Consider the following 26056-nt stretch of genomic DNA (forward strand, 5'->3'; position numbering starts at 1 on the left):
TTCAATAGATACAATCTGCTAAACGTTTACATTGTTTAAAGATAGTAATTAATAATAATTCCCATATCCTACCTAATTTCTGTATTAAAAATGTTTTGAATTATTTGTCATGCAATATTTTTTTATGTTTGTGATAAACTGTAATCATCAAAGACAGATCAATACAGAATACATGATTCTGTGTGCAATGAAACTAGGTGGGCTTCCCCTTTTTAAACTGTACTACCAAAGTAAAATACGTTTTTTTTTCCACCTTATTCAAATGTATTGAAAGAACAAAAACCCCGTGTTTTTTTTTTAATTTCTCTTCTAAATATAGCTGAAAACGACAAAAAAAAGTTTTGAATGTCATCGTGTGGGTGTACCTAATCAAGTGCCCAGACAATGTGAACATTCCAGTGCGTGCGTGAGTTTTAGATGTCACATTAAAAAAAAAAAAAAAAAAGCAGAAGTGTGGTCAGATTGTGAAACAAGTGTCCCGGCGACCAATCGGGTGACTGCTTTAAATCAACTTCCCGTTTCCATGGAAGAAAGACTTGAAGCATGCGCGTGTTGGAATAAAGTTTGTTTTATTCACAGGTTTTTTGATGCACATCAGTGCTTCCATGCCCTTCACTCGACAACCAACGGCAAGGTCGCCTCGCCGTGACAGGAAGTGGACTCGCAAATAAGAGGGAGGGGCTCGGCTGATTTTGTGTCCCCACTATTCAACTATTTACATCTACTCTTGAGTTCCTCATACGCAACTGTGATTTGATGTACTGATAAATGTACAAACATTAACCGAATGCTAACCCCTTAAAGCTAACAATAGCCTCACCCAAACCCGAACCAAAAGGCTACGGGTTGTTTTCACCAACGTCACATTTTTTTTGCTTAATTACCCATACACGCTTGCACGCCGCCATTTTTCCACCCTAGATCTTTATATCCAGTTACACGCCACAATCAGGACTGCCGCCGAAGACAGCGGATTTAAAGGTTTCCATGGAGACACTTCTGTAGTGATGGCAAATGGCGGTGTCCCTAAGGACCTGACTGCTGCGATCGGCAATGTAAATGCCGGACCGGACCACAACTCTCTGACGGCTGAGAGCCGCAGGTGGTATGACGAGAAGATCATTGCCATTAAAAGGTATCCTTACGAAATTCCATTAACAGATTTCTCTACAGTCAGTACAGTTAAACTACCTGATTTTTAATTTCTGGAGACACAAAATTGCAGTTCAAACGTTACAGGTCCATGGACACCAACAAGATCTTCCAGGACGGCTAACTGACAGATCTTCTGCATTTGAAGATCGAAGGCTTCCACTTAATGCGTGCTAAGCTAAAGGCCAACTAAGATCTACGTGTATTAATTATTAAATATATTTACTTCTAACAACAAAGGTGCATTTAACAACTTCTTTGCAATTCGAATCCGTCCGGTGAGTTGGAGTAAGCATTTGAGACCCAAATTAACGAGGTTTTTAAATACGCGAAACGAAATTATGTAGTCTGTAAAATGCGGAGGAACTATATTATTGTATGCCTTGAATCTTGTTTGTAGATGACGTGACTTACCCGAGCTGCGTGTCCAAACACAGCAAACTTGAGAGAGGCAGCAGCTGCCTGCAAACCACGCCGACGTCACAATCTTGGAGGAAGGAAAACCTCCAATTTCATCGACCCAGGCAACATAATAGCCCACCGCATGACCACCAATCTGTCCTCACGATTTACTACAATTTCTGATGTTAAACCTACGGCTCCCTACTCTTTCCGGCTAGCTACGCTAGCTCTCTGTCGTAGCGTCATCTGTTTCTGGCTCTGGCTACGATTGAGCGCCTTTTGACATAACCTTCGTCTATGTTCACTGAGAATTTGCGCTTCATCACCTTGATTACTGATAATTTTACGGCATCTTATTAAAAGTTCTTCTCCTCGATGTACAAGTAACGAGCTCAGGGAAATAAAATGGCCGCCGTCATCTCTTTGCCCGAGGCAGCAAAACGGGTGACGTCACGTGAAAACAACCCATTTAGAGGTGGGTAGAAATGCGCTACAGTCATGGGGTTATATTTACTCAAGTAATTTTCTGAGCAAAGTTTATTAGTTAGAGTAGTTGTAATGCAAAATACTTTCAACTTTTACTTGAGTATTTTTGTGAAGAAGAAACGCTTCTTTTACTATGTTACATTGAGCTAGTAGCTAGCTAGCTACTTTTCTTTGTTATTGTGCCATCTATTTTTTTGGGGTGGGGGGGTCAAAAGAGAGAATTCTGCTTCTGGCGCTTCGCACATGAATGTTTTGGAAATCCAAGGCAATCACTAGCGACATTTAACTTCATCTAACTAATCAAATGGAGCCAGGAAGTCACATGACCAAATTCTCCACGGCGGCCGAAATGTTTACGATGTGACGGATTTTTCTGACGCCGAGATCGCAGTGCTGGCCTCGCGTTCAATGTATGTTCATTTTGCAAACTACAGCCACACACAAAAACCACAACAGCTATGTGATGCATTGTCATCTGTCCCTGCCTAAAAACGTCAGCCTACAAGAGCACCACTTTGAACTTAAGCAAAACATGTCGCGCTTTTCTTTCCGCCGTTTGGTTCGAGACTTCCGGGACAAAACCCGGCTCAACACATTATGTACGAGCCTTCATATCAAAACGTCAGATTTGGCAACCCAGCCGCCACAGGTGCGTTCGGGGACATTATGTAAATGTAAATAGAAATGGGCTCGAACGTGTTCTTGGGGGCGGAAAAAATAGGAAACTTCTGTGTACCAGGAAAATTATTATTTTATTATTTATTATTTTAAATACAATGAATATATTGTCTTTAGTTAAAACACTGTATAATCATACAGTCTTAATATGGGATTAATTTTGTTTTTTTGTAAGAAAAATATTTAGTTAATTACAGTGTGTAATAGGGTTAGGTGTATAACATAGTAACGAGTAGTCATCATTGTCCTTTCACAATAGTTCCTTTCGCATTGTGTTGCATATTTTTTGTTCTTTTACGTGAAGGACAACATTTCAGTTTTGGTTTTATTTCCTCATTGGAAAAGGACTATTGATGCAAGATGTTTTTGAGATTGGAGTGTGACAGCTGCAGCCGGCTACTAGTGGAGACTGAACGGGTGGCAACGATAAAGAAATTAGATCATATTTGAAAGGAAATAGCCTGTCAGCCACAAAAACAAGAACTATAAACTACTATGAACTGAACTAGTTCATTTTTAGAACAGTGAACATTGAACTAGTTTGTCTAGAAAGTCCCAATAGTGCTCATTTTATATTTATGTCAATTTGATTTTCATGAAGTGATGAAAAAAAAACAATAAATCATAAAATTACACACCAGTTACTGGAGCACTATGTTGTCCCTATAAATACAGTACTCTTACGTGAGTAGTTATTTGATGGACCACTTTTGACTTTCTCTTGGGTCAAATTACTGTAAAGCATAATTTTCGACGACACTTCCCACCTCTGAGCATATTCCCCTAAACCTAACACCCCAACCATAATGCAACTGTAAACCTAACCGTAATAACACAAACCATGATCATCTAAACCCTAAAACCAATCCTTTCACGCTAAAAGTACCTAATCCTAACCCTAACCTCCTAAATTGAACCGTGACCCATCCATAATCCCAAAAATGTAACCCCAAACCTGACCTAAACCCCCTGAACCTAAAGCCACTCCGACTTGGAGCGGCGTGCGCATTCGGAGATCCCAAACTGTCCACACTTATAATCGAGGCCCATTTTTTACCTGCAGAAATGCCGCCTTAAACTCTGTTTGGACCACATCACAGCACCTCGCGCTGCCTCCACGCAGCTACCATTAAAAAGAATAACCTAGCGGCTAACGCACACTTAAATGCTCATCTCTGCTTCCACAAAGATGGCCGCCAACATCGCAGCACAAAACCGACAAGTGTCACTTTTCGGCTTGGGTCTTTGCCAAAAAAATGAATTTTCGAGTTTCCAGGTGAGCGTGTGGTCAGGACGAGTCGGGCCTGCGTAGCCGCTGCAGTTGGCGCGACCGCTCACCGTGCGTCGTCACTAGCGTGCGGTTTTCCTCCGACAGACGGCGGAACTCGTCTTCCAGGCGGGAGATCTCGGCCGCCACCTTCTGGTCCTCCACCAGCTCGGCCAGAAGCTGACACCTGAAGACGACAACGGGTAGGAGGAGATGAAGATGATATTGTGCTAGCACGTTAGCATCAATGTGGTAGAACGTTAGCATGACCATGCTAGCAGGTTAGCAGATGTGAAAGTAGCCTTCAGCATGTTATTTGCACTCCTCAGTTTAGCTTTAACTTGAAACAAGTCTGGAAAAGTAATCCATAGGAGTTTGAAGTTGAATTTAATTGCGACAATGCGTCAACTCATATTTATTTCACCTTTAAAGGGGAAATCCACTGGTTTGCATTAACAATGCATCCAATAGGTCATGCAATATGTACTCTATTTTGACAATGCGACGTTAAATCCTCTCTCATGTAATAGTGTTTTGAGAAGATTTTTATCGACAATTTCGAATTTTCAGGGGCGCTGCCATTTTCGCGAGTCACATGACCTACGTGCGCGGATGTGACGTGTTACGTGCCGCAAAAAGGCTCGATTAGACGGATAAAGACGGAAGAATACATCCATACACAGCCGTGAGCCGTATGGAAGCATTCCTCCGCCTTGCCGATCAACCGATACTGCTATTTCTTCATCAGATGAGGATAAATCCGAGAAATCAGCGCTGGGAATAAATGGGGTCCCATGCAATCGAGCCCTTGTTGCGGCACGGTACACGTCACATCCGCGCACGTAGGTCATATGACTCGCGAAAATGGCAGCGCCCCTGAAAATTCGAAATTGTCGATAAAAATCTTCTCAAAACACTATTACATGAGAGAGGAATTAACATCACATTGTCTAAATAGAGTGCATAATACACGAGTTATTGGATACATTGTTAATGCAAACCAGTGGATTTCCCCTTTAACATCTGACTTTTCACCTTGAATTGTTATTAGAAATCAACGCGTTTCTCGCTCTGATGCGCCACCCTTATAAAGTTTGCACAAGACAAATCAGGGTGGACAAAGAAGCCATCTGTCATCGAACTCATCGACCGTGAACATTTGGAGTTGCGTGTTGTGAAAGGTTTCTTGTTTTACCAAACTTGAATAAACAACAACTAAGCAACCGCAGCTGGATGATCAAATGGTATCCGCAAAAGCACAGACAAGGAACTGATCCGTCAAACGAGTCCGATGGCGGCTTGGACACAAAACCCAAAGAGGTTTAAAATGGTAATAGCTGAAAGTTTGTAGAAAATCTACAATCGCGACTCAATGTGGCTGATAAATTGCAGACAAGAAACTGGTTTGTCTTTGATCCCATTTGTACTGGCAATCTTACACGCCATTCAAAATGGAAATGGTTCTTGCGTTAGGACAATAACAGCCAAAAACTAGAGCGCGGCCAAGGAATTGAGCTGCCATTTATCGCTTCCCCTTCGGCCCTCTTGAGTTGGATACCGATGAGAATCGCTCAGATTCTTACGTTCTAAAACAGAAAAGCTTAAAGAAAATAAAGAGTCGTGACTCGATAGGCGGAGAGTTTCATTTATGGAAAGCGGTAGGTTTTCTTGAACTGCTCTGTGACGGGCAAAACTATGTGACCAGTCAGGCTCTCCAGCCGTTATTAGCAAAGTGAAAGGAGATCGCCGGGAACGTAAAAACAACCCCCCCAAAAAAAAAAAAAAATAAAGTCAACAAACAGGACAAGTGAGGCCCTGACGGCTTTCGCTACGACGCCGGCGTCATTCCTCGTAATCTTTGGAATTCTGACCAGAGCGAGGAGACACCCGACGAGTTGGACGAGCTGCGTAGCCCCGTCGAAAGCCGTGATTCACGCTCGCAGGTGGCGAGTGGGCCGGTCCGCCTCGACAGGCATGACTCACTCATCGCTATATATAGGAAAGTACATTGTTTCTCATTCAAGCTAGACATTGCTATGACTCACTATGTGACTTTGAATTGTGTGTGTGTGTGTGTGTGTGTGTGTGTGTGTGTGTGTGTGTTGGCTGCGCGGGCTGTGTCGGGTTGCGCCCGACTGTAAATAAAGTGTCTATTAAAAGACGAAAGCGGATTGTTTGGCTAATCTGTTGTTTACGTCGGGCTGATTGATGGCTGCTACTTTCAACGGCGTCTATTTTGCGCGTCGGACGTTTAGCGTTTTACGTAGCAACAGTGTGCTAATGCTGCAGAAATACACCCTTGCAAAGGTAGGCGTCCACATGAAAAAACGTTTATGTTTACAAAAATACAAAAAATAAAACAAATAAAAATACATTTGTGGCGGCACGGTGGAGGAGCTGGTGAAGCGTTGGCTTCGCAGTTCTGAGGTCCCGGGTTCAATCCCGGACCCCCCTGTGCGGAGTTTGCATGTTTGCCCCGTGCCTGTGTGGCTTTTCTCCGGGCACTGCGGTTTCCTCCCACATCCCAAAAAACATGCAACATGAATTGGACACTCTAAGTTGTCCGTAGGTGTGATTGTGAGTGCGCCTGTTTGTCTCCGTGTGCCCTGCGATTGGCTGGCGACCAGTTCAGGGTGTACCCCGCCTCCTGCCCGTTGACAGCTGGGATAGGGTCCAGCACTCCCCGCGACCCTCGTGAGGATAAGCGGAAAAAGAAAATGGATGGATAAATAGATTTGTGTGGCATAAACCTCGGGACTAAAACTGAAAAAGCAGTGAAACTGTTCTCATCACATGTTCCTGAATATCAAGACATAACATCATGAATAGTTTGTGAGATATTAAAAAAATATATAAAGATGCAATATACTGTATATAACAAAAGGAACAAAAGGACTTTTATCCGTTCATCTCTTATCTGAGCCACTTATCCTCACGAGGGTCACAGGAGTGGTGGAGCCTATGCTAGCCGTTATCAGGCAGGAGGCGGGAAACACCCTTAACTGGTTGCCAGCCAATCGCAGGGCACACGGAGACAAACAGCCGCACTCGCAATCCCACCTAGGGTCAATTTAGGGTGTCCAATTAATCTTGCATGTTTTTGAGATGTGGGAGGAAACCGGAGTGCCCAGAGAAAAGCCACCCCGGTACGGCAAACTCCACACAGGTGGGGCCGGGATTTGGGCCGCGGACCTCAGAACTGCGAGGCTGACGCTCTAACCAGTCGGTCCACCGTTCCGCATAATGCACTTTTATGGCACCAATAAATGCACGGATTACTGCGCACTTTGCGGACTTTGTATCGGTCTGTTGTGGTAAAGAAGGAGCGAAGCTCTCAATTTACGTTCCGACCCTCCCCTCCGGTCACGACCAGCTCGTGACCGAAAGAACAAGATCCCCGATACATGCAACCGAAATGAGTTTCCTGTATCGGGTGTCTGGTTCATGGTGTCCCATAGAGGGTGAGAAGCTCTGTCACTTGGGATGGGCAGAGTGTTATCATAATAATAATTATAATAGCCTAGTAAAACGTATTTACATATAAAACAAAATGTGTTTTTCACAGTACTAGTAATTGCGCTAAATACTACAAGTGTAATTTTTATTATATCATGCACATGAATATACTTTATGAAATCAATATATGCAATAAATATATAAAAATAAATGATAAATATTGTTAAAATATTCATCTAAAAAATTTGTAGAATGTATATATTTTTCATGGAATCAGTGCGCTAAGAAAACAAGATTAATGTCCGAGTAGAAATCACGCACATTCAAGTGGACTCTCACAGCGGTGCCAATTATTATAAACAATAATAGTTATCAATTATATTCAAATGTGAAAAATACTCAAATGATACAAATACAAAGTGATACCAACATGAAAATGTTTGCACTTTCGCCAAGATTGTTCCCGATTTTGAATCCCATTCTTGTCCCAATTTGAGAAGTTAACATGCGCCATCTAGAGGACGAGTCATGTATTTCCTGTCGAAGCACGCGAGCACGTTTTGGATTCTGTCGACATGGACACAATCAAAGTTGGCTGAGGGCAAACTCACTTGCGCTCCTCCAGGGCGGCGATGTCGTGTTTGACTTGATGGTACTCCGTCGCCATCCTGCAGTGTTCCTTGTACACGTGCACGCTCTCCTTCAGGGACACGCACGGCGACACGGGCTAAACCAGAAAAATAAAAAAAATAAACATTAAAAAAATCCAAAATCAAGAAACACAAAAAGTGACTTTATTTTATCATATATAATTAATTTTACTGAAATCAAATCGCCAGTTAAATCCTAAAATTAGTCACTTAAAATACACTTCTCGTTTTTGTAAATTACCTCACTAAATAAAATAATGTGTTGCTTTCTTTACTGTTCATATTATTTGTATAGATAATAAAACAAAGAATATGAAATGAGAAAATAACAAAATAATTATTTTGCGTAAAGTAAACATTTTCTAAAAATGGTTGATTTTACTAATACTGTATGCTCACATTTTTTTATTTGTTATATAATTTGTTAAATATTTTACAAGTAAAAATTTTGACTTTTTTTATGAATACACATGTGAGTAAAATGTGAAGTTTATATTTTTAAATAAATATTTTTCCTATTTTATTTTTGGGAGTGAAACATTTTTTTTTCATTTTTATGATTAAAACTGCAGTTTTTGTTACAAAGGAGCTAAAATCGCAATAATGAAATTCTGTTATTTTTAGAAGTAAAGAAAAATATATTAAAATGTGTTTTTACGAAAATATAGGTTGTTTGAAATGTCCAACCTAAAACACATTGAGAAATAGAATGTAGATATTATTTTTGAAACCTTAATTTTTACAATAGATGAATTATCCAATAATTGAATGCCACAAATGAACACAAAATAATAGTACATTTTAGGTTGAAATGTTACTGGACTTTTGAGCATATAAATAAAATACTCGGTTGACTGAAGGCCACAAAAATGGGAATGTTGAAATTTCCCACCAATAAAAGTACACTTGAAAGTGCCACAAAATTGAGATGAAATGACTGCATATGAATCTGTGCCTGCACTGCTTTAACCAGGTTCATTGAATGCACCATCACAATTCATATTGTGTCCGCGAGATGCACACCGTGGTCCTCGCATACCTGAAGTCGTTGTTCGAGATCTGGGAACGTTTGAACGATATCGTCGGCATCTCGTGCGTCTGTCGAATGAAAAACAAAAACAGTTAGCAAAGCCTGCTGATTTTATTTAAATGCACACAGAAATCGGAATAAATGTGCATATAGATATAGTGTTGATACTCTATATTGTTGGCTTTTAATTACTTCTGGTGGTTGCTGCGGCCTGATGCAGGTGCCGGTGTACCTAATAAAGTGTTGGGTGGGTGTAAAGGATCCGCAGCGGGGAGGGAATCAAACAGGCGGTCGGTGCGTGAAGTCATGCCAAACACATGACGACAATCTGGGCATGACGCAACCTTCTAAAAGCGTCCACGCGACCGTGCGGAACGACAACAGGAACATTTGTGCTGCTATGCGCGACGTGACAACATGACGGGCCCGCGGGATGAAGCGGGGTCGGGGGTTCGGGTGGCGGGGCGGAGGCGGGGGCGCTTTAACACCTGTCTCGCTGCAGATCACTCGAGTGAATTGAGGGCGCGTGCGGGGGTGGGCCGGGCGGGCCTGGGGCTCCATTTTGCTGGTCAGAATGCGCTGCGTGTTTTCCACACATGCTGAAAACGCAGGCGGGCTTTCGATCGTCTTAAACGATGAAAGGCCACGTAAAATAAGTTGTTGTCTGCATTTGGAGGGGAGCGGAACACAGATGCGAGTGTGTGCGTGAACCTGATGTGGGGTCAAGGCTGAAGGAGATTCGGACTTCAGGTGCATCAGGAGACACTCTTCTGGTTGACGTGATCATTGAACCCTGCGTCAGAATTCATGAACACTATTCATGAACACAATTGCCCTTTGCTCGGTGAAGCAGCATGGGGCTCACCGCCCGAGCTTGTCCTCGCACGCTCCGTTGCGAGTTAAAACGGCGGCGATTCCATTTTTCCTCGGTCATGCTAGGGAGAAACTAGAAAGACGACGATCTGTTTTCCAACTGACTGACCGACCCACTAACCCACAAACTGATTTACTGAGTGAATGGTTGACTGACTGACTGACCCGCAAACCAATGGACTAACTGACACATAACTGACTAAATCACTGACCAAGAACCCAACTGACTGATTGACTAAGTAAAGGACCAACAAACTGACTTACTATTCCACAAACCTACTCAGTGGTTTACGAACTAACTGATTAAGTGACTAACAGACTAACAGACTGACTGATCAACTTACTATCAGACTGAACTAAAGTACTAAGTACTACAGACTAACTCAATAACTACCCAATAAAAAAAAAAATGACAAACTGACTGACGTACTGTTTAACTGCTTTACCGATTAACCAAGTGACTGACTTACTAATTGGCTGAATAGACTAAAGACTACAAAAGTGACCGGCAGACTTACTAACCGATTGGCCAATGAATTAACGGAGTAGATAAGTTACAAACTAACTGGCTACCTAACAGGCTGTTTAGGTAACTAACTAACTAGCTGACATACTAGTTGACTAACATACAAATTAACTGACTAGTTGATCAACTAGCTAAGTGTCTGGCAAACGTACTAAATATTAACTGGTGAATTGACTAACTCACTAATGAAATTACTATCTTGGTAAGTAACTGACTGACTAACCAACGAAATGCCCGAATCACAAAGTGACTGATTGACAAATGTAATGACGGAATCTGCCACTGACTACCACAGTGACTGACTGTAACTCACTGACAAATAAACCGGCTTGGTGGGTATCAAGAGTAACGCGACTAACTGACTGACTAACCAGCTAACCGATCGACCTACTACAGGGAGTCCTCGGTTTAAGACGGTCTCGACTTATGACGTTTCAACTATACAATGCCCGTCCCCCGTCCGCCATTTTGTCTGGCTAATGCTTGTCCGTGTTTGTATCTTTGCATTTTTCGCCCTCCTTTTTCGACATTATGGCCCCAAAGAAGAACGCTGTGTCTTTTAGCAACGCTCCTGCGGCCGAAAGGAACTCCATTACCGTGGAAACGATCCTCAAGATCATAAAAAGATTGGCGAAAGGAGAGACAGCAAAACCACCAAGGCATCAGTCGGTCGACCGTGGTGACAATTATCAAAATTCAAGGCCCGTATTTGAGCGCATGTGATGAAGGGTTCCTTTCCTCTGTCGGTTACAATGATCGCAAAATTATTTCATACTTGTCGAGGTGGAGAGGATTGAGGACCGGGTTCCTTGGCAATAGCCAAGCACAGCCTCCCCTTCTTCCTCTCCATCCACCTCTCAACAGTAATGCTAAGTACAACATCTTGTTGAATTAAATGTATTTGTTTTTTTATACAAAATATTTTGACATAAATTCTGACTTGAATGGTGGAATTCGACTTAAGTCGAAATTCGAGTTAAGTCGCTTCTGTCGGAACGGATCTCAGTCGTAGACTGAGGACTCCCTGTATTTGACTTCCTGACTAACTTACCAACTAACTAAAGACTGCTAAATGAACAGGCAGACTTGCTGACTAGTTATCTAGTAAACTGCCTGACTAGCAAAATAAAAAGTAACTTACTGACTGACCAAATAACGGACTCATTCACAAACAAACAAGCTTATTTATAAATAAACTGCTTTGCTTTAAAAAATATTTTACTTTGTACTGATTGTAGAAGGAACGAGCACATAAAAACATACAACTTTTTTTTTTTTGCATATTCTTATAATAAACAGGAATGAATCGTCAATCAAAACAGCAGAATTGCTGGTGGGTCTCTTGTATTGGACCGATTGGAGTTTCTTAAGTTAAAACTTAAGTGTCAAGTACATGCAAAAATAAAAGTTTTTTTTTTCTTTTGCATGCATCACTAAATAAGCCAGTCAAATCGTGCATGTAAAGATGCACTTTTAGTCATTAAAGTAAACATTTGACTCCTGTCAATCAAACATGACAGCATTTCCACGCATTAGAAATCAAACAAAAAATGGATTACCTGAAGCAGCCCCGTCCTAAATAAATAAAAACAAAATCAAAAGAAACGAAAAAAAAGTCTAATCAGTGCAGGTCCGATCCACAGAGTTTTAGGGTTGGTTCTGCCGCTGGGACCCCCCCCCCCACTCCTGCCCCCCTCCGCCACCACCTCCACGTCCTCCCCCTCGTTCCGCTCGCTTCGGGGATCTCGTCTAAACGCGCTCCCGTCTACACACAAACTAGATAAATGCATCAGCAATGTGCCCACCGACCTCCACCTTCCCCTTCATAATAAAATGTCTCGGATGACATTACTTCACCCCCCCCCCCCCCCATTTTGACTCATGGCATTTGATGAAGACATTGAACATCAATGGGTCACTTTAGGCCACTTTATTGGGTACACGATCGCATGACATCCGCTACCAACCAGGATTGCGTCATAGCGCATTAATGACTTCCACTACCAGTCGATAGGTGGCGGTCAGGGCTATTCCGAAGAGGATTAGACGCCTTTGCGTTGGCAGCACAGCGCCATCTTGTGGATCACTGCTCTGCTCCATACCAACATAGACACACTGTACCAAAAACAAATGGACAAACAAATACAGATTCAATCTGCAAATCTAATGTGCTTACATCAATTGGAGGAAATGACCACCAGTTCATTTTATTATTTTTTTACATTCCATATTTAATTGGACACTCTAAATTGCCCCGAGGTGTGATTGTGAGTGCGGTTGTTTGTCTCTATGTACCCTGCTTCCTGCCCATTGACAGCTGGGATAGGCTCCAGCACTCCCCGAGACCCTGGTGAGGATAAGCGGTTAAGAAAATGGACGGATGGATGTTCCATATTTTATACACAATAAGTCATTCCTAGCAACAAGGAACCATGACAACAATCCTAGCATTTTTTAAAAATTGTTCCCCTGTTTTTTTTTAATAAATAAAAACTTTATATGATGACGATGTGATAATTGAGCCCAATTAATTCTGCCTAGCAACTACTGACCGAACAAGAACGTTCCAGTTCTGAAAATATTTTGGGAAATTTGCTTAGTGTTGAACGGATAATTATAATTTAAAAAGAATTCTATTTTTAACTTTACATAAGATATGCTATGTTCCAATACTTTTATACATAAAACGATAGTATTATTATGTCAACAATTGATCCTTGTGAAATGTTAAAGATTAATTTAACACAAATATTAATGACTTACTAATTGACTTTAGTCCTATTTTATTAGCTTTCCTGTTTTATATAAGCAGCTGGTGTCTGTAATAAACAGAAACAAAAGCTCCTTGGCGGCGGTAATAAAGATTTTACTGCGACCGTTTCTCTTTAAGACCTTCTCACAACACGAGGGCCTCATCTGGACAGCGCCGCCTGTTTAGCGCCACAAAAAGCTTTCGAACGCATCGCGTCGGGGGGCCCAAGATAGACGACGGCGTGTCGTTCAGGTGAGGTCATCGCGCCGCGCTCAGACGCGCTGAATGCCAAGGTCAGCGGCGTAATCCCTGCCCTCATTCATAACGGATTACACCCTGACGGGAGCGGGGGGGGGGGGGGGCAAATAAATAAATAAATAAATAAATAAATAAATAAATAAATAAATAAATACAGCCGCCTGGGGGTTCTGATCAAGAATCGCCGAGATTACAGGTCCGGCTATTACGCGCAATCCCAGAATTAATCTGCATGGCATACATTTACGAAAGAGAGAGAGAGAGAGAGAGAGAGAGAGAGAGAAGTCATTACATGAAGAGATTAAACAGAATCCATCAGGATGAAAATGAACTAAAACTAACCTGGACGTTGGTATATATGTGCTGCGAGGGTAATAATTCAGATGTATGCCTCATACACAGCAGACCTTCCTTGAAACACTCTCATACATGACAAAAACACTTTTGCATAAGAGAGAAACACTCACACGCTCACTAATGAAACACTGTCACACACACACACACCAAATATAGTTTGGACTTTCATATGCATTTTAAATGCTCTTACATTAATGACACTCGTACATATTAGTGAAACGCTCTCATATACACAGTGGGGTCGTATACCCGAGTGTAACGCTAACAGCGCAATATAGAAACGCTCTCATGCGCACAAATGAAGTGCTCTCACTTTGACTAATGGAAAAGTAAAAGCTATCATTAGCGTTGAAATGAATGGAGGAAAGAAAAACAGCACAATTCATGGGAAAATTGATCCAAAAATGGACAAAAAAAAATTCTTTGTTAGCGCCCTTGAAGAGTGAGAGTCACCCATGCGGCGACACCGCTGGCAGGCGGCCATTTTGTCCATCCAGGCCCAGATAGAAGCACTGCAACATAAAATCAACACAACCAAGCGTCCTTTAAAATTTAACTCTTCATATTTCAGATTTTGCCCAATGTTACCAAATTTGAATCTCGTATATCAGAAAAATGGAAACAATCAATGGACCTTTCCGACCTGTCATTCCCTCGTACAATAATAGCCAATCAGATAGCCGCATTGTCTTAACCCCTGGCTTGACACGCCCCTCTCGCAGTATTGTCCCACAAGCAATGCCGGTTGTCAGTAGCGGGCGCTTGGAAAAGTTAATGTTACAAAGAAAATGGTCCTCAGATGCGCTAGCGTGCAATTCTGATGAAAGATATCCTGCTAGGTTGATTCATTTCATTGATTCCAAAGCCTAAGACACAGTTGAGGAAGTGTCTACGATGGATTAAGACTCGGTGGAAGAGCACACGTACAACTAAATGTGAACAATATCAACAAACACTAGGCTGTATGTTCGAAGGTAAGTGAGGGAGAAGTATCTTCTCTGAGTTTGATTGAATTATCATCAGTGCTTTATAACGTTGCAGGAGAACAACTTTCACTTTGTTAGCGAATCAGTGACCTGCTGAATGAAGTGTGTCATGTTTTATGCCCAAGAGTCATGGTAGTGATACGTAAACGAGCCACGTCATGCAAGAGAAATGTCTATTTGCTTATTTGTATCACATCGGACTTTTAAGACAGACCAGTGGGATCCATTACGAGCCAAGTCAAATGAATACACCCCACTCACTTATAAAGACTACAATGATATTACTTGTCATCTTTCCGAGTAAAAAGTACTCACCCTGCTTTACATGCGCAGTACGATTCCACCATTTTATCCTGTTGGATTTCAATATGAAGTTTGTGAGGCGACAAACTTATTTTTGCATCGCTCGCTAACGTTTCGCTGTAGCCCTGACATTGCGTCCTGCTCCGTCCAAAATCTTAATTCCGTGTACCTATCCTTGCGTGAAATAATTGAGACCTCTCCGTAGAACTCTCTTGGACAAGTCTGACGCATTTGGCAAAAAACATACCTCAATATTATCTGGAAAACGCGATAGAGAATCGACTTCAAACATGTTCTGTTCAGTCGCCATTTTGGAAGCTTGTGGGACATGGCTAAGGGGGCGGAGTTTAAGATCGCCATCGGAAAGGTCCATTGTGGAGAATTTAGTTTCGTCGCTGGGTGTGGGTGCAGCATGGCAGCATTACTCCGCACGAATCAGAAACAAGACCAGTTTCGCAGTATGAAGTATGAAATTTGGTAGACCCACAAAAAAGGGTCTCAAGAACACATGCCTGAAAGGACACAAGAAGTCGACCACATGGGATTGAGGCGGCCATTTTAGGCTCATTTTGGCCTTCAAAGATGAGCTTGTCCAATTTTCAAGCACATAATATATGCATGTGGGCGTAGTGTGGTGACCAAAAAGGGTGAGATTCGGAGAGTGGATAATGGGAGCTGGGTGGGGGGCGACAAGGGTGTCAACATGGAGCAGGTCCAAACCTGTTCTCAGGTCTTACAAACCTCTTATTTTCATCGCTTTGCCACGGCTACTCCGTGTCGTCGCCAAGCAGCCTGCCGCTCTCCAGGTCGGTGGACAAGGACGTGCCCGAGGAGGAGGTGGAGCCGCGCCGCTGAAACTGGCGGGATTGCACCCCGTAAAAGAAACAGAAGGCCTGACCGACACACAAACGCCAATGCCGTTAAATTGAACACTTCCCGTGTTGACGGGAAGTACCATCGCTCACCTCCTCGATGTCAGCATTGCGGCGAGCTTTGTAGATGAACTCGCCGATGGCCACGAAGACGGACAGGACCAGGCCGGCGGCGAGCACGATGAAGATGCCGCCGATGTTCTCTACGCCCAACGCGTTGGCCTCCTTGTTGTCCTCCTCGGGGCAGCCGTTTCCTCGCCACCACTTCTCCTTCATCATGTGCAACTTGCCTTCCTCTTGCAGCTGAAGGATGGCGATGGTCACTTTGTCTCTGTACGGAGAGCCTGGACAAATCAAGCAAGATCTGTACAAAATAATGACGCCTTTAGAAAAATGCTCATCAGCAGTTTACAGAGAATAGAAACATCCTCAACGAAATCGACGATCAGGACCATTCGGAAACACAAGGGTGCCCTCGCAGCGAGTGATGTTGCTAAAGGAGCAACCGTGTTGAGGAAGCAGAGGCCGCTGATCTTGGAGGAAGTCGAAAAAAGTTGCTTTTAATTTTCATAAACGAGCACCAGTTAGCTGGGGATAGCGTTCCATTAACGCTGCCTCTAGTTGCAAGTTCAGTTTTTTGTCCATGTTACTGTCTGTGCAAATAAAAAACAATTTGTCTTTGTCCCCCCCCCCCCCCCCATTATTGCTTGTTTAAAGTTATTCTGCACTTTTGTTAATAAAAAAAAAAAAAAGAGGTTTAAAAAGCTGGGGGCCGAGTCGCTACAGATACGACAACGCACTGCCAGCCTAGCATACTCTACTACTAAAGCATACATTTATAGCAAAAAAATATATATATTTCTTAAATGATTTAATTATATAAACTATTTAAACTATACATGTAGTTCTACTATGCAGTTTACTATCAGGAAATGCTAAAAAAAATGCTTTAAAAAAACAATTTTTTAGGCTTGGAACGCATTATTAAATTTCCCATTAATTGTAATGGGAAAACGCGCTTTGGATTTCAAACATTTCACTTCGCGACCGGCCTTCTGGAACGAATTGTGGTTGAGAACCGAAGCACCAGTGTAGTGAAAAGAAGCGGTAGCAAATTGCGCAAATGCGATTCAGGTTTCGTTGGGCAGAAGCCTGGTATCGCCAAGACCACCGCTTACCAGGAGAACCAAAAGAAAGACATGTTTGTTCCAGCATCAAAGAGATCAGGCCACTTTCGACACACACGTGGGGAACAAGCAGAAAAGGTGATTTGTGAACCAACTATAAAACCTCCAAATTTGCAAGAAGTCATGTTTTCCGGATTCCTGGTATTTCCTCACCTATGGGCGTTCCTACTCCGTAACCCTTCGAGTCGATGAGTCCTCCGATCTGCGTGAGGTTGCAGTTCCTCTGGCTGATGTATTCGATGCTGGTGGACTCCATCAGCATGGCGTAGTCGGTGGTGAGGACACGCGTGATGCCCTCCCGGTTGTTCTTGACCAACGCCGTGTTCTTCCTGCTACTCATGAAGGTCCACATCTTCTCATAGGTGGAGATCTTGGATTTCTGCCGCGCACAAACACATAAAGGCACGCACGACTGTGGATATGTGTGTTTGTCAAGACAAATGGGGCAGCTGCGCTCTAACCCTCATCCGTCTGATTCAATTTGTTCGAGCCGTCGCTACGGGCGGGCAGCGACTTCTTATTTGACTGCTGGTAATCACGGGCTGGAATCTGCTGGGATAAAACCCAGCTGGACTGACTCGTGCTTGGGTCAGGATGTGAAGACGCGGTTAGGGTGGAACGCCAAGTCCACATTTATGGATGGTAAAGACTTGACTCAAAATCATTCAGTATCGTCAGTCAGTGTTTTTTTTTTTTTTTTTTTTTAAATTGCAGGTCAGATGTTTTGCACATGAAACTCAGACAATGCATCATTAAGAAAGATACTCAAGCCCCAAACTGCTCAGGTGAGAACTTATTATAAGTTACATAAGCACAACGTGGCTACAGAGAAGCAGCTAAGACATATCCCAACTGCAAGAGGTCGGAGTGATTGTTCGTAAAAACTGACAAACCTTGAAGAACGTCATGGTGGAGCCGTCCCTCACCGCCCCGTACTCGATCCTGGTCTGCTTGGCCAAATCGTCGGCTGAGTCGATGGGCGCGTCCATGCGCTCCACGGTGAGGAAGGCGGCCAGGTTGGCCGTGTATGACGAGATGATGATCAGGGTGAAGAACCACCAGATGCCTCCTACGATGCGGGTGGATAGAGCCTTGGGCATCAGCTCGGAACCTGGAACAACAAGTTGATACTACTACTACAACCCTTAAACACATGTAAAGTACATCTGCTTAATCATTTCATTCCTCAAAACCGAATTGCTACTAATCCTAATTTCAAAAGCTAACTAATCCTAACCTGAATGCTGCAAACCATAAACAAAACTCTACTAACCATAAACTACAATGGCTGCTAACCTAAATACTAGTAACCATTCGTAAACCTAACCTGAGCTCTCCCAATCCTAACCTAAACTATTAACCCTAAATCCAAAACCAACAACCTCGCTAGTACCAAGTAGCGCCAACGTGATCATTAGCTAGTTGTTGATGTTTACCTTGTCGCATGAGCGCGCCAACACCAAACCAGAAGCTGTTGAGCAAAGTGAAATTGTTCTGGATCAGCGTGGACGACGGGTTGCACGGATGCGGGTTGTACCACTCGTAAGGGGTAAACCTGACGTGAAAGGAGAAGAACAAAAACTGGAGAACAGAACAAGGGAATGTAACGCAATGTGATGATATAAATGATGTTACCTGGCGATGACAAAGAGAACGCAGCTGACGCCGGTGCAGGCTAGCAGGACGTACATCCAGATATCGGGTGAGAGAGGGTTGAGGAAGGAGAAGACGCCCGGGTTGGTGCCGTTGGGCTTGCGGTACAGGATGCTAATGCCCAGCGTCATGAAGGGTTTGGAGAAGTCGATCACCTTCTCGCGTACGTACGTGATGGTCAGCGGCGCCACCGCCAGGTCAGCCACCTACGGAAGTAGCTGAGGTTAAAGACTTCACGCTGCAGCTTGTAACTATTAGTATTTTATAACGCCAGTGCAGAAATGCAGCTCATCTTGCCGCGTACTCACGTGGTCTATGAGTTCTCGCACCATGCCGTTCCACTCGCCCTTGTCGTTCTGGGCTCCGTACTTGCCGTCGGCCACCAGACGGACCTCGTAGGTGAAGCCCAGGATGTTGGAGAGCTCCTTGAGGAGGTCCAGGCAGTAGCCCTCGAAGAGGTCATTCCCAAATAGTTCCTTGTCGGACTTCTTGTACATCACGTACGGGTTCTCCTGTGTACAAAAAAAAAAAAAAGTTTTTACTCTTTGTCTCTCCTTCCTTACACTTTCATCCTGGTCTTTTTCTTCACCAGGATGGTTGTGACAATCAGCGTCCTGTTGGCCAGCGAGTCGGTCACGTTGTTGTTGTTTGTTGTCGACTTCTCGATTAGGTTCATTCCCTTCAGCGAGTTCCATGAGGCGATCTGGAAGGAAGAAGGGTGGATTTTTATTTGTAGTGGTTCCATCTAATTCCATGAGACAAGGTAGCTGTGAGGACAAATAAATGCCGTTGGAAATTTGGCCAACGGTACAGATTCAGAGTCGATTGACCAACCGCGATAACGCTCGTTGTTGACGTCATTGTATCTGGTTCAGTCTGAAAAAACTTCAAGCAAGTCTCTTTAGCTAGTCACAGAACTGCTAATAGTACACGCAATTACATTGAACAGTTACCGATCCTCCCTACTTTTTCCACTTTCAGCAACTTGCGGCGGGAACGCTAGCCGCAGGTGTACATGTGATGGACATCCCTCCGTTTTCCAAGCCGCTTATCCCGACAAGAGTCGCGGGAGTGGCGGAGCCTATCCCAGCTAACTTGGAACCCTGAACTGGTCGCCAGTCAGTCGCAGGGCAAATGTTAACGCCGTCACCGAGCGGGAATTGAAACCACGCTGGCCGCGCCAACGTCAGGCGTGTGTGCCACATTCTTTTTAAAACCTAGCGATTATTTCTACAGCATTTTTTTGCACGGATTTTTATAGTACAAGATGCCAGTTGTCATATTAATCATTCATGTGTCTGTGCCCTTACATATTGTATTGCACCGAGCGTATGCCATCTGCTCACTTGACTGTGAATGAGCGTATGCTAGCAGTAATCCATGCGCGCGGGCACACGCACGCATGCTAGCACACAGACACACAGTGAGTGGACGAGGCATATGACAGCTGTGGACGCTCAAATCACCCCCTCAGCTGCTAAAGAGCAAAGTCACTGATGCGATAAACATTTAAGAACGTTAAACAAGCACACTTGACTGTCTAGATTATTCAACGCAAAATAGAGAGGTGAGATTTTACCAAGCAGACACAAACGCCGTCCGACTAGTACTAAACAATTAAGCCGGAACCTGTCACGTGTAGCAGAACGTCCTGGTAAATCTTTATCGCTCAGTTCTTGGTTGGAGTATTTCCCTTTCACTTTTCACTTCCTGTACATGAGGAAAGAGGAAGAGGATGACCATATTTGGAAGCAAACCTTGATCCACCTTTTGGTGAGGCGACTCACGCCCTCCACGAGACCCTGAGTGGACAAGGGGACACATGGGTGATGGTGACATGGTGCAATGCATCATGGGAGCAGGCGGACTCGCTCACCCTGGCACTGCTGTCCTCTTTCAGGCTGATGATGTCCAAGTCAAACTCCCGCCGTAGGCCGTCGCTCTTGTTGAGGACGATGTGGCCCGTCAGGCCATCCCACTGTGCCTACGACAGCGGTTAACTTCTTTTTACGCTTGTATGATGATTAAAATCGTTGGTTTGTTCGTATTTTAGTGAGCTAGCCAGCTAAGTAAGCAGTTATTTAGTTAGATAGGTGCTTGTTAGTTTACTAGCTAAGTATTTTAGCAGTCAAGCTAGCTGGGTTGCCAATTAATTTGTTAACTTGCTGAGCAGTTGTACTTAGTGACCTGTTTAGTTCATTAATTAGTTAGGTCACTAAGCAATTTGGGAGTTGACCTGCTTAAGCTGTTTGGATGCTATATTGTAGGAGTTAGTTTGTTAGTTGGCCAGTTAGTTTGCTCACATAATCTCTTGGTTAGTTAGCTGGCTAGCTATGTCATCACAGAGTGAGTTAGTGTTTTTTTTTTTTTTTTTTGCTAGTTAACAGGCAGTCAAGTTTCAAAAATGAGTAAAAATGTCATTTCTGGAGTCCCGTACTTCCTTGAAGAGGTTCATGTATCGAGGTCCAAATCGCCAAGGCTTGTGTCGGTGACATTGCAGAGAGCTGACGGTCATCTGAGTAGCACGCTGAGACGCCACAGACACCAAGTACACGGCGTCGTACATCAGGGCTGCGTCAGTCTGTAACACCAAACACGTGCGGAGACTGCAGCGTTACGACTATGACAAATGGCAATTTCAAATAAGTTGGGATGTTGTGGAAAAAGGTAAATAAAAAGAAAACACTATGAAAACAGGACAGTTCATGTTTAAATTGTTAAACATGTACACTGATTTTTGAATTTGACGCCTGCAATGTGTTCCAAAAAGGATGTTCACCGCTGTGTTTTAGGTGTTTGGGAAACGAGGTCAACAATGCCAGTTGCTCAACAATCCAGGGTCTCTGTTGTCGAGCCACACGTTTTCAAAAGGAGACAGGTCTGAAGTGCCGGGAGGCCAGTTTTGTACTCAAACTTTTATTACCAAGCCACGTGGCTGGGTTTTGTCTTACTGAAATCAGCAAGGACATCTCTGAAAAAAAAACGTGGCTTGGATGGCAGCATGTTTCTCCAAAACCTATATGTACATGTCAGCATTAGTAGTGGTTTCCCAGAAGTGCAAGTTACCATTGCCATTGGTCCGTATCATCACAGTTTGAAATTGGGACTTGTCAGACCACCGCACACTTTTAGTCTGTCGCCGTTTCTGGGTGGTGTTACTATATGGCTGAGGCTTTGTATGATAAAGTTTTAATGCGCATTTGTGGATGTAACAACCAACTGTGTCGACTGAGAACGGTTTTCTGAAGTGTTCCTAAACCCGTGTGGCAATATCTTTGAACAAATATTCTTCTTTTATTTTTTTTTTTTATGCCGTGCCGCCTCAGGGATCGAAGGTCACGGCCATTCAATGTTGGTTTTTGGCTTTGCCGTATACGTGCAGCAATTTCTCAGAAATTATTCTGAATGTTTTGCTGGTTTTATGGACTGTAGACGTTGAAATCCCTCAATTCCTTGCAATTGTATGTTGAGAAACGTTGCTCCAATACTGTTGCAGTATTTGCTCACGTGCCTGTTGAGAAAGTGATGAACCTCGCTCCATCTTTACTTGTGAACGACTGAGGTTCCGAGGATGCCCCTTTTATACGCAATCACCTGTTTCCGGTGAACGGGTTCGCCTGTAGAATGTTCCAAATAAATGCTTTTCCTCAACTTTCCCAGCCTTTCCTGCCCCGGCGTGTTAAAAGTTGAGTGCTTTTTCTTACGGTCATAACACCGTCCATGAGTCCGCCGTCTTGTTTGGGCCCCTGCAACCTCTCCATGGCCCACTTGTCCAGGGTGGACGCCACCCAGGGGTCGTCTATGTTGAGCAGCCTGAAGCCCGTCATGTTCACCCCGCTGTAGCGGTACGGCTCCAGGTCCAACGCAAACAAGTCCTACACCAGGGAGGAAGTAGTGGCTTCCTTCCATATATTCGATATACTTCTGGAAATTTTGACATTGATGTTTTTTGTTGCTACTCACCAAAGTCGTGAAGAAAAAGTGGTAATATTCTGTCATCATTCCCATGGATGAAAGCTGTCATATTGGAACACAAATATTACGGTAAATATTTATATTGTATATGCGCTGTCAGTCAAAGGTTTTTGGTACACTGTACCTGAGACTAGCTCGAGGACCTCACAGCTAATGCTAACAAATATTAACGACTGGATATGAACACATAAAGTCTTCCAAAGTGACCTGTTTGAGTAGTTCCGAGGCCATGCTGTAGGAACAGTCAAAGAGGATGAAGAACTCTTTGTCCTTCTTGAGCTCTTTGAGCAGCGGCCTGGCGTCCTGGTTGCCGGGGGTCAGCTGGCGGATTTTCATCTTCAGGTTCAGCTTGGCGGGAGCCTTGATCAACTCCTGCATGCGCATCAGACCTAAACAATAAACACAACTGTTGATTTTGTTCACTGATGGAGCACCAGGCTGTTGCGTAATGATACTTAAACGGATCCCTTGCTAAATATATACGGAACTGGAAATGTTTGGGCCATTGCTTGGTAAAGTTGATGTTAAATATCCGGCGTAAAGTGTCACCAAGTACCAGTGCTGTCCTGGTAGACGACGGTGAGCTTCTTCCACTTGAAGAAGGTGACCACGTCCAGCACGGCCCTGGCGACCGCTCCATACTCGGGGTAGAGGTTGATGAAGAAGGTGTCCCGGTTGTCTACCGACGGATGTTTCCAGCGCGTCTGGATGTGCGGAACCTCCAGAGCGTTGCAGATGGACTGAACGGCACTCACGGAGGAGCTGTGCGACGGACCGAACACGGCCACCACGCCCAGCGACAGCTGGTCGCATACTGGAACAAAGCAAAGGGACAAATTCATTAGTTAGCAGCTAACTAGCTAACTGATAGCGAGTAAGAATGTATCGCGCAAATGGTATTATCTACCTCATAATAACCACTTCCATGTGATGTATTGTGTATTAGGTATGCTGCTAGCTAGCTATCGAGTTGGTTAGTTGATTAATTTTCCAATATTTTAACAAGTTAGTCAGTGACTTTGTGTTACATTAGCTGGTGGCCTAATAAGTTCGCCTGTTGTGTAGTAAGTTAGCGTGCTACCAAGGTGGGTAGTTAGCAGAATAAGTAGACACTTGTCACTTGGTTAGCTGCTCAGCTAGTTAGCTAAGCAAATAATTAGTCTACAATTCCTTAACTATATAAGAACTGAGTGTGCCAATTAGTTAGGTACCCTGATGGAGGTGATGTGGTGATCTATAAGAAGAAAAAAGTTTTATTGTCACCTCTGCGCGAAGCCTCAAAGCCGTCTTTGGGGTTGATGCGCTGGATGTCGTAGGTGAGCGTGACGTTGGGCATCAGCGTCTTGTTCCTGTTGATGTTGTTCACGGCGAACTTGAACGCCAGCTCGTCCAAACTCACCAACTCCCGCTCGCGCGTCTCCAGGATCCCGCCTGGAATCACGGAACAGAGCACTAACGTACAAGTCCAAAAACATATTTGATGTAACCCGGACCCTTGTTAGGATAAGCGGCTAAGAAAATGGATGGATTTTTATAAGGCTGCATGCCAAGAAATGATTAAAAAAAAAAAAAAAAATTAGATGCATATATTTTTGTCAATTGGTTCATTTAAAAATAAACCAGTAAATAAAATAGTTTAGTTGAGCTGTATTAATAGCTCAAATTAATTAATCAATTAATGAGCTGATAATGTGTTCAAGAAAGTCGCACATTTGAACTTCAATTTGATAAAATATTAACACAGAAATATCGTTAACAGACTTACAAAAATTTACAGTAAATATGACAAATACAAAATACTTAAATTTAATATAAGAGTAAGTACACCTTAAAATTAATACCATTGTGCATATTTAATAATTAAAATAATAGACTTGCACAATATTTTCATTAGAATATATATATATTTTTTAATTTATTATTTAAAAAACAACTGACTTGCACTTTTAAAAAACATTAAGAACTACCAGAAATATGGTAAAATATAGACCTACAAAATTTACACAATGAATAAGTCTAAATATTCAAATACTGGACAATATAACTTTAATAGCCTTGTAGATTATTATTTTATCATCATGGATAAATCACTTGTAAAAATCTAATAATACAATAAAACAGAAGACTTGTAAATTTAAAAAAAGAACACATTGAAATATTCATATACAATTAAACAGTACAAATCTTTTCATATACAATCACATAGTATCTATATCGAGTAAATACATTTTAAAAATGTAGACTTAATAATAAAATATTTAATATATATAATATATAATACACATTTCATATCTAATATATACAATGCAAAGAGTCATGTATTTCAAAATAAAGTCCGAATGTGAGATTGCAATCATGAAATTAATGAAAAAGCATGCGCGCGCGTGTTGACCTCACCAATGCGCAGAACCTGAGCCTCAGTGAGCCACATGTGGACCAACAGAACCGGAACCACAAGAACCAGGAACTCCATCTTGTCCATGGCGATGATGCCGCGTCGTCAGCATTTGGAACTCTCTTCTTTTCCACCGATGATGACGATGATGAGGATGCCGGTCACCTCCACCATCTCCACTACAGCCATCACGTCAACTTGAAAACAACCAGAGAAGCTGCACGAATATAGTCCAAAATGTCTGTCAGCCCAATTCCCGGCCCAACATAATCCTTATAAAGTCTTTAAAAGTCCACAAATTGGCGAAATGTCAAAACACACACAGCGGACTCCTGCTGCACCAGCGAGAGTCACTACATCCTGTAAGCTCCTTCGAAATAAGAGGCCCCCGGAAGTCGTAGCGATCGTATGTGCTTTGTACTTTACTTCAACTCGTTGTCAAGATCGCCATCTCGCCAACTGACAAACACACTACTTGGCAAACTAACTAAACCCTAGCAGGCTAATAGGTTAGCTAGCAAGTTAGTTAATTAATGGTTTAAACGAAATGGGGAAAAAAAGTTGAGTGGCTTCTTCTTTGGGTCATATTCATCAATTACATCATGATGATATGAAATAAAGGCATATGAAAATACAGTAAATAAGCTGGGGTTTTGTTTGTTTGTTTGTGACTGGCATAGAGGTGGAATACTGTGGTGCATTTGTGTTTTCCGTCTCCTGTTGGTATTTGCGGCATTACGCAGCAGATGCGCTGGAGCAATCTTCAGGTTACACGCCAGATGTCAAGATTATCTCCTG

General features: G+C 43.0%; 2 protein-coding genes across 6 annotated transcripts; both read right to left on the reverse strand.

The window, feature by feature from the left end:
- Positions 1–585: 585 nt before the first annotated feature.
- Positions 586–12195, reverse strand: map3k7cl (map3k7 C-terminal like). The gene is made up of 5 exons (XM_061803936.1): positions 12080–12195; positions 9833–9914; positions 9131–9189; positions 8053–8168; positions 586–4172 (listed from the first exon to the last, which is right to left on the reverse strand). Exons 2-5 carry the CDS (start codon positions 9906–9908, stop codon positions 4007–4009), a joined length of 417 nt encoding a protein of 138 aa, XP_061659920.1. The 5' UTR covers positions 9909–9914; positions 12080–12195; the 3' UTR covers positions 586–4006.
- A 1646-nt stretch (positions 12196–13841) lies between these two features.
- On the reverse strand, positions 13842–25512 carry LOC133492017 (glutamate receptor ionotropic, kainate 1-like). 5 transcript variants are annotated; one of them, XM_061803874.1, is made up of 18 exons: positions 25261–25512; positions 24127–24294; positions 23420–23677; positions 23071–23252; positions 22852–22905; positions 22593–22763; positions 21326–21469; positions 20765–20872; positions 20646–20690; positions 19478–19591; positions 19197–19400; positions 18871–19094; positions 18672–18790; positions 18129–18346; positions 17389–17614; positions 16142–16392; positions 15918–16069; positions 13842–14399 (listed from the first exon to the last, which is right to left on the reverse strand). In XM_061803874.1, exons 1-17 carry the CDS (start codon positions 25343–25345, stop codon positions 15944–15946), a joined length of 2697 nt encoding a protein of 898 aa, XP_061659858.1. In that variant the 5' UTR covers positions 25346–25512; the 3' UTR covers positions 13842–14399; positions 15918–15943. The 5 variants fall into 5 exon arrangements, 3 of the variants coding, with proteins under 3 accessions (XP_061659858.1, XP_061659859.1, XP_061659860.1); XM_061803875.1 differs by lacking the exons at positions 13842–14399; positions 15918–16069 and having other exon boundaries at positions 16275–16412; XR_009792543.1 differs by lacking the exons at positions 13842–14399; positions 15918–16069; positions 16142–16392; ... (2 more) ...; positions 18672–18790; positions 18871–19094 and having other exon boundaries at positions 19262–19400; positions 20656–20690.
- Between the last annotated feature and the right edge of the window lie 544 nt (positions 25513–26056).

Source organism: Syngnathoides biaculeatus, chromosome 18 (genome assembly GCF_019802595.1).
Source record: "Syngnathoides biaculeatus isolate LvHL_M chromosome 18, ASM1980259v1, whole genome shotgun sequence".
Classification (NCBI taxonomy): domain Eukaryota; kingdom Metazoa; phylum Chordata; class Actinopteri; order Syngnathiformes; family Syngnathidae; genus Syngnathoides; species Syngnathoides biaculeatus.